Source organism: Apostichopus japonicus, chromosome 2 (assembly GCF_037975245.1).
Source record: "Apostichopus japonicus isolate 1M-3 chromosome 2, ASM3797524v1, whole genome shotgun sequence".
Classification (NCBI taxonomy): domain Eukaryota; kingdom Metazoa; phylum Echinodermata; class Holothuroidea; order Aspidochirotida; family Stichopodidae; genus Apostichopus; species Apostichopus japonicus.
The window spans coordinates 4314443-4328574 of NC_092562.1; the positions used below are offsets into that span (position 1 = coordinate 4314443).

At 38.6% G+C, this 14132-nt stretch overlaps 2 protein-coding genes across 3 annotated transcripts; both read right to left on the reverse strand.

Moving 5' to 3' along the window:
- Positions 1-113: 113 nt before the first annotated feature.
- LOC139974985 (fibrinogen-like protein 1) lies at positions 114-6530 on the reverse strand. Of its 2 annotated transcripts, none has more exons than XM_071982565.1 (6): positions 6376-6530; positions 5174-5302; positions 3943-4033; positions 2728-2864; positions 1304-1568; positions 114-879 (listed from the first exon to the last, which is right to left on the reverse strand). In XM_071982565.1, the coding sequence occupies exons 2-6, from the start codon at positions 5300-5302 to the stop codon at positions 614-616; spliced, it is 888 nt and encodes a 295-aa protein (XP_071838666.1). In that variant the 5' UTR covers positions 6376-6530; the 3' UTR covers positions 114-613. The 2 variants fall into 2 exon arrangements, with proteins under 2 accessions (XP_071838666.1, XP_071838673.1); XM_071982572.1 differs by lacking the exon at positions 6376-6530 and adding an exon at positions 6290-6310.
- Positions 6531-7964: 1434 nt separating this feature from the next.
- LOC139974999 (techylectin-5B-like) lies at positions 7965-11990 on the reverse strand. The gene is made up of 6 exons (XM_071982581.1): positions 11830-11990; positions 11310-11424; positions 10877-10952; positions 10339-10484; positions 9563-9833; positions 7965-8638 (listed from the first exon to the last, which is right to left on the reverse strand). Exons 2-6 carry the CDS (start codon positions 11415-11417, stop codon positions 8373-8375), a joined length of 867 nt encoding a protein of 288 aa, XP_071838682.1. The 5' UTR covers positions 11418-11424; positions 11830-11990; the 3' UTR covers positions 7965-8372.
- Positions 11991-14132: the final 2142 nt, after the last annotated feature.

Here is a 14132-nt window from a genome sequence, read left to right on the forward strand (position 1 = left end):
GTGTGTGTGTGGCTATATATATCTTTAAAGTTTATTAGTTTAAAAATCAACTTCATCTTGACAAAATTGAAACAACAAACGATTCCAATACAGAACACATGGACGAAAGAGTAAATAGTTGTGTAATAAATTTATAATTCAATGACTTATTCTCGTCATCCTTCAGGGAAATATGTGATGAATTTGCATTGTGAGATCCAGAGAGATGCAACTATGCAACAGTCAGTCTATCTCTGACAAAAATTCTTAGGTATCGCTTGTGGACAGGGATTATCCCTAGCTTAGAGATAGTAATCTCAGATATTTGACCTTGGGAGACCCATTTTAGCCCCAAAAATGTATTTTCAATCCGAGTTACTTTTTCTTTATGATAATTAGGTTCATTTTATTGATCTTTAAAATTTCAACTATCAGATTTTTGTGAACACTGCAGATTTGACATTTTCACATTGTCTTTCCCCCCTATTTTTTAATGTAATATGTTACTATGTATGGAAGTGGCAGTATTACTTGTCAAACAAGTTTTTTTAAAGCTCAGAACTACTGACTAAGTAAGTAGGCTCCAAAGTACTAAAATTTGGTGTAGAAAAAACAGCAACGACATGCCTTGCCATTACTCAAGAGGGGTAGCTTTCGGTCTTATTTTCATCTCTGTTGCCTTAAGGGATATGTTGAGACCACGCCACTCAGACCAGACTATCCCTTTAGTATCCACCTCCTCACCATGGCTACGGTACAGGCCATTCAGGTTGCTATGGTAACAGTTTGTGAACCACCAACCGGATTGAAAGTATGCAGCGCAATTGCCGTTGGTTGAGAGGTCGTTGTCGTAGTCTGGGGTAGTGAAAGGAGCGTGGTTATGACTTTTGAAAGCATCACCTGTGAAAAAAAATAAAGGGTTACAAATATTAAAAAATTGTACTTTGCTCAGCACTGTCAAAATTTGATGAAGATATCTTAAAAAGAAATATTTATTAATTCAACAAACTAAGAATTTTACTTTATTGCTTTTAAACTTTGGCACTTTGTTTCTTCCTGGTAAGTTTTTTTTTCAGAAGTGAAAGTTACTCAGCAAAGTTCCTAATCACTGCAATGAAACAAAAGAAAATGCCGATTCGATTGGGAAAACTTGTAATAAACTTTACTGAGTCTCAAAGCCTTTAGTCTCTGTTCAACATAACTGGCTCCACATTTGATCTTTTTTGGTTAAATGTTCATCTGCAAACAAAAGGCTCGCTGTTACTAATACCCATGTTGATGTCACTAATCTACTAATATCTCAAAAACTGTTGTGATGTCATACCTGCATCACCACCATTATAAGAACCAATCAGGAGCTTGTATCTTGTCCCTTCGTCTCCGACCTTGAAGCGATCATAAATAGCAAGACGGATTGCATCCTGGAAGTCTTGTAGTTCTACTCGCAGTTCGTAGTGGTCTTGCGCCGTCATCCAGAATAAGTTTTCATTTCCCATCCAATAGTCCAAGTTCTTACTCCCGAATCCTTTTCGATAATCGACCCAACCACGGTTAAATCCTGTTGACCCGTCAGTCCGTCGTTGAATGACCTGTCAAGGATACGGCAAGGACTAGTCTGAGTTAAGTTATTTAGGAAAGCAACTTGAGTCGACAGGACTTAGGAATCAGAAGGGGAAGGGGTTAGAGGAAGCCAACACTTGTAACACCTTTGTAGATGACTAAACTCAAGTTGGATCAAAATTGTAAGAAATTTCTGGAATTATTCCCAAAATCAAGCCTACAACCCAAGAAATTGCTCTTAAATTTTAAATATGGATTTATTTACAGAACATAATTGTCTTCACAGGAACATGTTGAATGCTATCTTCAAAACTTTGTAGTATATAGATTCGGTATAAAGGTTATGTATATAGGTTGTGTATATAGATCCGGTATATAGATCACGTATAAAGATCCGGTCTTTAGATCACATTAATAGATCTGGTCTATAGATCCAGTATATAAATCCGGTATATACATCTGGTCTATAGATCCAGTGTATAGATCCGGTAAATAGATCTGGTAAATAGATCAGGTTTGTAGATTCAGCGATAATTACGAGATTGTTTTTGTGCAGCAAGAGAAAATACTTCTTACATTTGTTAAAAGTATCAAGTAATTTATAGGGCGTTAAATGTAAGCACAGAAGTGGAGTGTTAGCTCAGTGGTTAACGCCGGTGCCTTTTAATCATAAGGTCCCCGGTTCGAGTCACTCCCAGATTAATGTATGTCGTCCAGTTACAGAGTTGTTGACAATTAACAATTCATAATCATGGACGTTAAATATGAATGTAAGAGTACTGACTTCGGTCAGCTTGCGGCTTTGATAAGCCAATGAGGCTTCTTCACAAGTTCCTGCTTGCAGGAGGATCTAAAATACATACATACATTCATACAAAAAAAAACTACATACAGTAATCCGTACTCTGACAAGTTGAAAATATGTATTATTATGTATTAATTAAAAATAATTGCAATAGAATGGTTGGATATATACCATACTGTTCCACTAGGCCTCCACCCCCTCTCCATAGAATTAATACTCCCCATACGTCTCAATTTTATTTATAAGGATACAATATTTTGAATGTTCATCCACATGATGATGTGTGCTGACCGTGATGCGTCACCATGGTGATGACGGACGTCAAGGACCACACTTCTATGATGATGATGACGTTATCATATAATAATCGTAATAGTACTCACGGTCCATCCACCGCCATCTGTCTCCATGTCGCAGTAAACTGTGAACGGTTTGCTGCCCTCTATAGGTTTCACGGTGTATACACCAGATTCGCCCGTTATTTCACTGCAGTCCTTAGGGTGGTCAGTATCATATTCGACTACGGTATATCATTGACAAAAGAAAAAAGCAAATTATGACAAGTAGGTGACGTCATAGATTACCTGTGATTCAGTGCAAATCAATGCAGCCAGTCACGTGGAGAGCCAAGTCCACCCTGAGGGAAATTACGTCACCACATTTATTTTGTAAGTCTTCATTTCTCTTCCGTCAGAACCCCTCCCCCTCCCTTCGCCAGGCATAAATACAGAACTCTATATATATATATATATATATATATATATATAGGCATAGTCGATATTGTAGTATCCGAGTGGTGCCAAGTTTGACTCCGACAAACATTGCAAACAATAAACTATTTTCATAGATTGTTTTCAACAAAGTTACGTTATTTAGCGACTAATTACGTATTCCCTTTGATGAGCAAACATTTCTTAGGTGCAGAATTATTTCCATATTAGTATGCATCACATTCAAATACCAAATCAGAGCTTATCAAAGTTAATTTGATTTAAAACTTGATCATATATTGCCTTGATAACTCCCGCGCTAAAATTTTCCAACTGATAGCCTGAAATTGGTGTGACATTTACAGCATCATAGTCCTTCATCTGTTCATTATACTTATCGGCTAAAGAACCGTGTGGTTCATGTTCGGGTCATTAATAGGACCACGTTATTCTAATTCCATACTTAATGGGATCCAGTGGAGTATAACCGTTATGAAAAATCTCCCTCTACCCCATAGGAAGTACACGAAACTTGTGTTGTATACAGAGCCTCTCCATTGCACTCTTGATTTCAAACTGCGCATGGAAACATTCCAATATTGTTAGCTTATGGAGTGTTAGCTCAGTGGTTAACACCGGTGCCTTTCAATCATAAGGTCCCCGGTTCGAGTCACTCCAAGATTAATATATGTCGTCCAGTTACAGAGTTGTTGACAATTGACAATTCAAAATCATGGACGTTAAATATGAATGTAAGAGACTGACTTCCGTCAGCCTGCGGCTTTGATAAGCCAATGATGGCTTCTTCGCGAGTTCCTGCTTGCAGGAGGATCTAAAATACATTGTGTGAATAGAAATACCAATGTAAACCAATCATAATCCTCCTACCAGTTTCCTGTAAACCTGCTTGGTCAATCTTGCTTTCAATTTGGTCAATCAGGTTCTTCATCGTGACGTATTCAATATCAACATTACTCATCTGAAAGTAAAACGAAGACTACGTATTCCTTCTGAAGAGTGATCATTCACTAGAGAGACCTGGACTTGATACTTGACTTGATATATACTTGATACTTGACTTGATATATATATATTTAAATTAAATAAAACTGTTAGCAAACTGCTTATCCATATTTGATAGTTTACTTGTTACATCACTTGATCCTCATTTGACGTAATACCGTCATGATCAAATAGATTACACTGGGGTGGGGGGGGGTGGGCGGTTGAGACCTGAGAGGTGTATCAAGTAGTTATTTTGTTTTCGTGCATTAGCCCAATCTCGGATGACATTTATTAGATAATTATGATGAACACCAACGGCAACTTGTACTCATAATTCATAAAATACTCATAACGGAGTGTTAGCTCAGTGGTTAACACCGGTGCCTTTCAATCATAAGGTCCCCGGTTCGAGTCACTCCCAGATTAATGTATGTCGTCCAGTTACAGAGTTGTTGACAATTAACAATTCATAATCATGGACGTTAAATATGAATGTGAGAGACTGACTTCGGTCAGCTTGCGGCTTTGATAAGCCAATTAGGCTTCTTCGCGAGTTCCTGCGTGCAGGAGGATCTAATATACATACATATACATAATTCAGGATGATTTGTGTACAGTGTAAGATTAGATACTATTACTCGCATTTAAAGACTAGTACTCGTACTTCTACCTATAGGGGAAGTACTCATACTTAAAACGTTAATGCATACTCAGGATGGTGTACTCTAGTTAAAGGGTGTGAAGACTCGCGCAAAAAGAAACGTCAAATGCCGGTAATCTGACCTACTTTCGAATTAGGTGTAACAGAAGTGTTAGACACCACCATCGATCCCAGGTAATACACACACAGCTTGCTACCGTCGGTAATTAGACACTAGTGTACAGTCAGTACATACAGCTGCGTTCAATACCCACAGCACAGTGTACAAACGATACAGCGATGGCCATCTCAGGTCCAGCTAAAGATAACAAGGTATCACGTTTCATTACTGTCTGCATTTTGTAGCGACAAGAGAAAAACTTCACTGGCAAGTAACGGAAAGTTAACTTTTAAAAGATGGAGGCACGCTGTTGGGGCGAGTCTTCAATGCCTTTAATCGGGCCTTGTACTTACGTAAATGTTCTCAATCCGTGGTGTGGTGACAGAGCAACCGATCCTTCCAAAAGCGTCACTGGCCGGGTTATCGGTTGGGTCTGCTAGAACAGACGGCATCACTACCACGAACAAAAACACCAACGTCATCTAAATAAAAAATAGAAACATCAACGTCAAAATGTTAATTACTAGTCATGAAAAATGGTAAATTTTGGATAATATCATCTCTTTCATTTAAGATTTGAATAGGTTTAGGAATAGGACCTTTTCATTGTGACATTTTAACGGGACGTATGAAGACCTACAACTCAATCTTTGAAATGTCTTCGACAGAAATATTTTCGCGTAAGAGACAGCGGCGTCGAATAGTTATGTGATCTGTGTCTAGGCATAAGAACGATTCGCAAAATCATGGGTATGAATTGATGAAACTTCACGAGAATTACCTCACCTCTACCCTTGTTCGGCCTCCCCTACCCTTCGTGTTTCCCCAAACATCAGCGAGGAATGATAACATAGAAAGCTGTCTTAGAAAAAAAACATTTACCGTCCTAATTTCCGTCGAGGAATGATCACTGCAGTTAATTACTGTTGTCCTATGTAATAGATAGTTATCCTCAGTCGCTTGTTTATTTGTAAGGTATGTGGGTGTCTCATTGTGTCAGAATTAGCAGCATTTCATGAAAGCTTTCAAAATAAGGACAGAAAGTAAATTGCCTAATTCCTAGACCTACCATTTGTTTTGGTTGTGTTTTGTTGTGGATCACCACCAAGTTAAGTACTTTGACCAGACATCATGAAGAAACTGAACCGTTTGTCTAAATATGTTGGGAAGGAAGTAGGTAGCCTAACTAAACCGAGGTCCCATCATTTCCAAACCCATTACCCCCTCCACCCCCCCTTTATTCTATACGCTCCACAAAAATGTCGAGACAGGATTAGAGTTCAGTTTAACCGAAATATTTCAAATTGTAAAAGGATAAGCCTATATGCATGCACATCTTTCGATCAAAGTCGGAAATGAGACTATTATGATGGAATAGCAACGGCGAACGGCAGACATCCTAACTAAAACAAAAGATGTGAAAATGGTAAGAGAATGAATAACTGGATCCCTTCTTTCTCACAAAATACTTGAAAATGAAATCCAAATTACTCCATCTAGCGCAGAAAAAATGTCTTTACGCTCGCCAAACAAGAGCCTAGAAAGGAAAACTTACCGTGAAAAACTAAACGAAGAAACGTCCTCCAAACCGCGATTGAAAATACAAAATGGCCGCCTCGATGTTTCCGCCAAGGGGCGACAGTTTAATTTTTCGAAGAACAAAAGTTGCTTACAAGATAGCCATAATTATCACCAAAAAACATACACACAAAGAGGAAAAGGATGTCGTGGCGCTTTCCCTAATGGGTCTTAGATCAATGAAAAGGGTTCCTGAATATGTTTTGATCGACAGGTTAATTCTTGTCCACATCCCCTGTTTAAACGGTTTTTTTTTTGTTTTTTTGTTTTTTTTAAAGAATTCTTAACAAGTAATAGACCTATCCGTTTGATACGTAGAGAGTATATACGTATAATTGTTTGAGTAGTTTCTATGTAGTAATTTCTTTATAGTATCCTTTTTATCGAGACATCTTTCAAGTCAGGAGATAAGAGTGTATAAGGAGAGGAAGGATAATCAGGGCACTGATCCAGTGGTGTGTGAGGGGGTGGGGGGGGTGGGGCGTGTACAAGAGTATTTATTAGCACAATCTCGCGTGTAGGTCTATAGTAATAGTCCTATGCTATTGTCTGCAGTATGCTTTTGAATGTACCACTTGACTTTTCAAATTTCCTTCTTTTTTGGGGGGTCTGACGGAGGATACCCCAGAACCTATTCCCCACCCCTACACATGTATAAACTACTGGATCTGCCCGCCTCTGATAATTCCCTAGTGTGATTGAAATAGTCAGAACGCCAGCATATATTTTGTTCCTTTTTCAAAACTAATCGTTCCCGATCCGTAAGTTCCCTATCCCTATAGGAAGTTTATGGATGTTTGCCATCTTTTTTTTTCTCAGTCCTGTTATACTTTCATGACTAGAATTCGTCTTAATGACTAACTATCGTAAGTATATGTGAAAGTTGACACATTCTCGACTGGCTACGCCTCATGTACCGACGCTCTTGTCGATACTAAATATATATATATAGTGTTTACCCCCAGACCCCCACCCATATTCCTTCGCCTTGTTGAACTCTGGCGCTCCCTCCAGTATTGTTGACTCTATACTTTGTCTGGTGCCCACGTACCTTCGATTATGATCTTGTATGAGGCTCCTTACCCCAACCCCCTACCCAACCCCCACCCCCACTCGTTCGACTCTTGTTATGTCTAATATCCCACTCGTTCGCACACGTTGTATCTTCACTCACCCACTGATTATGTCTTCATTCGTCGATATTGATTGCATTTGGTGCCCACCCTGTTTTCAGATTCTGTTTAAGTCTGGTGCCCCCTTTCGTCGGTTCTGATTATATCCCCTTTTCGGGTAAGAGTGAATGGGGGGGGGGGACATTATTAATTGCCAACTACGTCCATCACATCGCTGATAATAATTGTTTTGGGGGTTCTCTCTGAACGTAGTATTTGTAATCAACGCTACATTAAGCTGCTTTTAGATTGAAATATTACTTGTTTCTAGAAAATATGACTTGGAGGGTATTCCCCTTCTAAAAGTGTTTCATACATAGCTTGAAAGATCAGTTGTGACGTGAAAAAAAAAACGAATTTCAATCGAAAGAAATAGTTGGAGGGGTTTCCTCTATACAGGTTTGCTTTTTCTATTGTTTAATTGTTACTAAAATACAATACCTTTTTTTTCAAGCAAACTAACATTCTATGCTCTCATTGTCGGCATGCGTGATACTACATATTCACTAATAATAATAATAATACTAACAAAATAAAGGTTTCATAGCGTGTGGTGTAATAATATAATAATTTCTCACGTAATTATGACGTATAGGCGGTCTTTAAACTCATCGTCCGAACCCCAATCTTTCCGACAAACGTTATAGTCACAAATCACAAGTACATTGTAACAAACAAACATACATTTTTTTATATATTTTTTTTATCAAATGTGAAGTCATTGGTTCGAATTCCGTTCTATGTAAAATCATCTTTGATATTTCAAAAGTTTTGTAATTAAAAAGGGTGATCATGCTGTTTCTTAAAAAATGGAAATTGTAGATGGGCGAATCTTCATCTCTGTCGCTTTAAGAGAAATATTCAGTCCCTTCCAATCGTACCAGACGATACCCAATGGGTTACTCTCTTCACCATCCGTCCGGTATACCCCATTTAAGTTGGCATGGTAACAGTTAGCGAACCACCATCCGGACTTGAAGTGAGTAGCACAGTTCCCGGATGTAGCCTGGTCGTTATCGAAGTCGGGGGTTGTGAAGGGTGAACGGTTGTGATATGACAACGAATCTCCTGTGAATGGAAATGAATAAAGCGAATGAAAACAAGTCTTACAGTGAAGCAGTACAAATACCTTACTCGCCCCTCCCCAACCCCCCCCCCAGCCCTCTCTCCCAACTCCACCCCACCCTCCGGAATATGTTAAATAATTGTCATGTAAAAGTGATTAACTTTGTTGATTACAGATAACAATTTGCAAGCAATATTACCGGGCACAAACAACCTTCGAAAACTTATGGCGATTTTACCCGTCAAAAGCAGTTGGTGGTTAAAGTGAATCTATAATGGAGACCAAAGTATGTGATATTGCAATAAGAAAAAAACAACGTCTATTACTGCACGTTAAACAAATTTTATTTAGATTCCCCCCCCCCCCCCCCTCTCTGAAGAAATATAATGCAGCTGGACTACCAAGCTTAGCACACAGACTGGGACAATGGCTTATGCTGCAGAGCCGCAGAAATCAACAGTAAAAGATAAAACTGACATATCTTCAATACCATCATGTGTACAATTTCATTTTAATATTATATTCATACTATAACATTGTCAGTGGTATATCAGGATTGCCTGCCACAAAGTGCAGTGCTAAGAACTCAAACAGTGGTCACTCTTGCTATAATATCATAAAGCATGTAACTTAACAGCCAACCACAATACCTGTCAGATATATGTAATTGTCAAATTAAATATTCATGTCTGTGAATTAGTTGTCCTTACATGCCCCCCCCCCTCCCCTCGATTTAGCATGCTAAACTTCGGGCCAATATGCTGATGATGTCGTAATTGAAACAGTGTGTTTTTGTGTGTCACAATTCAAGATGTATTTCACTCGGTCCTGCGCAACATAAATCGTGACGTCATTCTCTTCATACCCCGATGCGACCAATCACATTTAATGTTATATCCTGCCCGTTTTCGCTATTATTTCCTTACCAGCTGTACTGAAATCGCTGTCATAATCGCCGATTTGAAGCTGGTAACGAGTTGCGCTATCTCCAACTCGGAATTTGTAATAAACGGCAAATTTACGTTCTCCGTGAAAATCTTCTAGATCGACCCTTAGCTCGTACTTCTTCTGAGTCGTGAGCCAAAATAGATTATCATTTCCAATCCAATATTCAGAGAATTTGCTCCCGAACCCTGTCTGGTAGTCCAACCAACCACGATGGAAATTGACGGAGCTGTCCTCCCGTCTCTGTATGACCTTCACATATGTAGAGAGGACAAACTAGTATATAACAAACTAGTATATAACAAACTAGTATATAACAAACTAGTATATAACAAACTAGTATATAACAAACTAGTAAAAAAACAACTAGTAGAACTATTAGAACAAACTAATATATTATGCATGGGATAGCCTGGAATTGTTTATCATTCTTGAATTTTGACCCGCCCGTAGTAATGGACAACCGCGGCCAATTTATTTACTGCCCAGACATTGCCATTTGAATGACCGTATTGTTTGTAACTTTGTACATATCTGCTGCACGCCCCCCTCCCCCTCTCCCTACTTATCAAACCACAGGGGCGTTCTGGTCATTATAGAAATTCGTGATAACTACAGACTTTGATTCTTTGACGACGTAACAAAAAATTAAAACATGTCTAGGGTTCTCTTTTCTGTTTTTGTTCTGTTCTGTATATTAGTTTTTTGTTTATACATTTGTTAATTTCTTAGGCCGTTCCAACTAAATATAACTTACCAGCCAGCCACCGCCATCTGTATCCATGTCGCAATAAACGCGAATCGGGTCAACGCATTCGGCGGGCCGGATCAAGTACACACCACTCCCTTTGCGTCTAACGCCGTCACAATCCACAGGGTATGTGCTTCGACTGCTCACGTCAACTATATTAAAGAACCGAGCAAGCGATAAGTACTGGCAACTCTTTCAATTGTTTATATTTCAGGACAGTTTCATGGCATGTAATACCGAACAGCGTTATAACAATCGTATTTTGATAGACATAATATTTAACTTGGCTACTCAGTCAAACGTTGTGGAAAATTTCAACCGTTTTGACTTAACGACCAACTGCACCCGTCCTGTCCTGTAAAAACAGAAAGCGTTGCACCCTACTCCCCCCCCCCCCTCCTCGCCCGCCCGTCGTTCCCCAACAAACCCTTCAGGTAAAGTCACGTGAGTTTAGATCCTGGATTCGAAAACCAAGCGTGATACACCTTTCTGATATGCAGCTCCATTCCCTTTAGAAAATTTACATAATTTTAAATAAACTTACATGGAATATTCATTTTACCAGCTAATCTCTGAATCTTTCCTAACAGCTCTTGAAATTGGATCTGGGCATCGCTGATCTGATATCATAATAAGAAATTATTAAAAACAAATTAATAATTACAAAATATATGATCTACCTGCCCAACCCCCCCCCCTCCCCAACGAAAAAATAGGGGCAAATAACAACAACAAGTGAAACGAAAGAGCTGATCAACTTTGACAAATGATTGTGCTAAAATTCATTCCAGAGGTACTATAGTTACTTTTTCCTGATAAATTGGGAAATACCAGCTCTATATTAAGATTCTGGTTAAACTTTGCATTTCGGTTTTATTTCATCGCGTCTTAGAGATGGCAAGATATTCAAACTTTGCGCGCAAATCCTGGAACATTTTTCGAAACCCAAGAACCAGTAAAATAAATAATTAACGAACCGTAATTGATTGGACATATGGATTTGACACCCGGCAACCGCCCTCGGGGCTTCCCTGGGCATAGCCATCAGTTGCTATGGAAACCAGTATTAACGCAAGTAAATGCATCACGAATCTGTCGCAAGAGAAAGATACATAAATCAGTGTATCTAAATAATAGATTGAAAATATCAATCCTGTATATATACTTTAAAGTAGAATTTAGCATAATTATTACTGTGACGTCACAACGTGGTGGAGTATAAAAGGATAAATATAAACTGAAAAATTACTTACCAAGCCCATTTCTCATTACACTAAGTTATAATATATAAATAATAATAATAACCCTAACAATAAATTACAGTAATAATAATAATATACTTATTTTAATAGGTTACAACTCCAAGTTATTTTATATATTTTTTTCGTTTTTTTTTAGGAAGACTTGGTTAAGTTGCGATCTAAAGAGTAAACTAACATATCAATTTCATATTCTATAATGATATCATCTTAGTGTAAATGTTTCCACACAACTTACCCGTCTTCGTTGATGGATTTGAATTGGGGAAGAATGAATATATCTTGCAGTCTTGTTCCTTCCTCTTTGGATGTACTAGACTTCTTTGTCTTCAGAATAAATCAGTAAGATGTGTGTGTGTGTGTCATCCACACGCTTACACATACATGCCGTTATCAGATTTATATCATGCTGTATATAAAAAAAAAAGTCTCTAGAGGAAGTTATTTAAACACAGGAAGGAACAGTGTATAACCGTTTCAGCCTTTATACAGTCTTGTACATGACATAAAATATGTTACTAGCTAGCCTATACAAAGCCACCGTAAAGTTTCAAGGAAAATGGGCGATGGGGTGGGGAGGTCGATTCGAGGTTAGGTCAGGTTGCAAGAATTGAAGGGGGACAGGTGTAGGGATGAGGTCATTCCCCAAAATTCAGTTTGGAATTCTCGAATTTTTCATACAGAATTTGAAGGTATCACAGAAATTTAGTATCATACCGTGACCGTAAACTCTGCAAGTTATTACAATTCTTTTATTAAAGTATTATTTGAGGTGATTTGGTTCAGGCTGGTAGTCTGCGCGACAGACTTAGACTATAAACGCGAACAATGTTACACACACTTGCCTTTAATTTCTTCGGTTCACGGCATGTTGTGCTCAAAATTGATGAATTTGGCCGGTAAGGCTTTAAATAACTTTAATCTTCAGCCAATTTTATTAGTAATTTTTTTTAAAGTGCTTTCACAGGCTGTCAAATGATCTGAAGGCAGGGAATGTTCATTAAAAAAAAAGTTGGATATCTGATTCTCGCATTCCACGAAGAATAGAACGTTTAAATTTGAGGACATAAATTTCATCGTAACATTATATATGTTGTTCTTAGAGTCGGTTAGGCGTTAGCTTGTTTCTTAACTCTTCTCCTCAATAAATATGGAATATTTTATCCTCGTCTGCTCTTTTCTTGGCATACGTGATTTCAAACGCAATCAAATCGTGGTAGGGAAAGCTATTGCGCTATCCCCATTTTGTGATTTAAATATTTTGTGAAACACGTTATGGCACTTGCAAGCCTCCGTAAACTCAGTGAAAGGATAATATCTTTACAATGGGCCACGTATTCAGTGAACATGGGTTGCACACATGCCGGTTGCAGAGAGTTGTTCAGACTCTCTGGCCATAGAGACAAGGATTCACACGCAGACCACCTAGCTCGCTTCTGGCCGATCAAGATCGGCCGACACTCCACGGGTATCCTCCCGGGCCGCGAATTTCTTTTTCCTGAACCTTTCGGGCAGTGTACGTGGAGTTTAGCCAATCAGAGCGAGGCTGTGTTGATGACGTACTACTCAGTAAAGATGGTCAGTCGGGTAAATGCGTCCCCTCAATAACATAAGGTGGAAAACGAAAGAGCGCGAGTTCGAGCCCCCGTGTGGATTTTCCCCCCACTTTTTCTCATGTTCAAGTAGTTATGTCCAAGTATTATATCATGAATTGAAAATCGATATTATAAGTTATGTCATGGTTTTCGTGCATGGTCATCTTATATATGAAACTCCGTAGATAGTGTGGCGAAAATATATATAGTTTCTTTTGTTTATTTTCCTTCTAGATCTTATTAGAGGGAAATCGGTCTCAGCCCCAAAATGTGGTACATCCGTTTTAGGAAAGTTTATCTTAATTTAAAGGCAGATGACTTGCTAGAATAAAAGACAAGGGAAACAGATATTCATTCTGGAACAATTAAAGAGAGAGGATTTATTGCATAATAAAACAAGGGCAGTACTTGCACTCTTATTTACCTAATTCGCTCATCAGTTTACAACAAACATTTGGCAGTTTCCACAATAAACCGTTAATTACTGGACCTCGTCTCTCACAAGGAGGTGCTATAGGACTGTACCACTGTGTACAAATATTGCTGTGTAGATGTGTGTAAACTGTAACATACTACTGTACCAGTACTACAGTACTGAGTACAGTGTCATGTCAATCTGAAGACATTGTAAATTTGTACAACAGACAGCGATCATACATCGCCGTTTTTAACAAAAACCGATGCAAACGTCACGTAAGTTGTGCACAATGATTCAGTATAATGTTATTAGTGCAAGGCCTATATACCTCAATACTTTCTGCTGTAGTACAACAATTATGTTGACTTAGCGAATGTGATTTCCCCATGCCCTTCAACATTTGGTAAGCACGCCGCTATCTTTACTGTAGTACGTCATCAACACAGCCTCTCTGATTGGCTAAACTCCACGTACACTGCCCGAAAGGTTCAGGAAAAAGAAATTCGCTCCCGGGCCGTTTATGACATC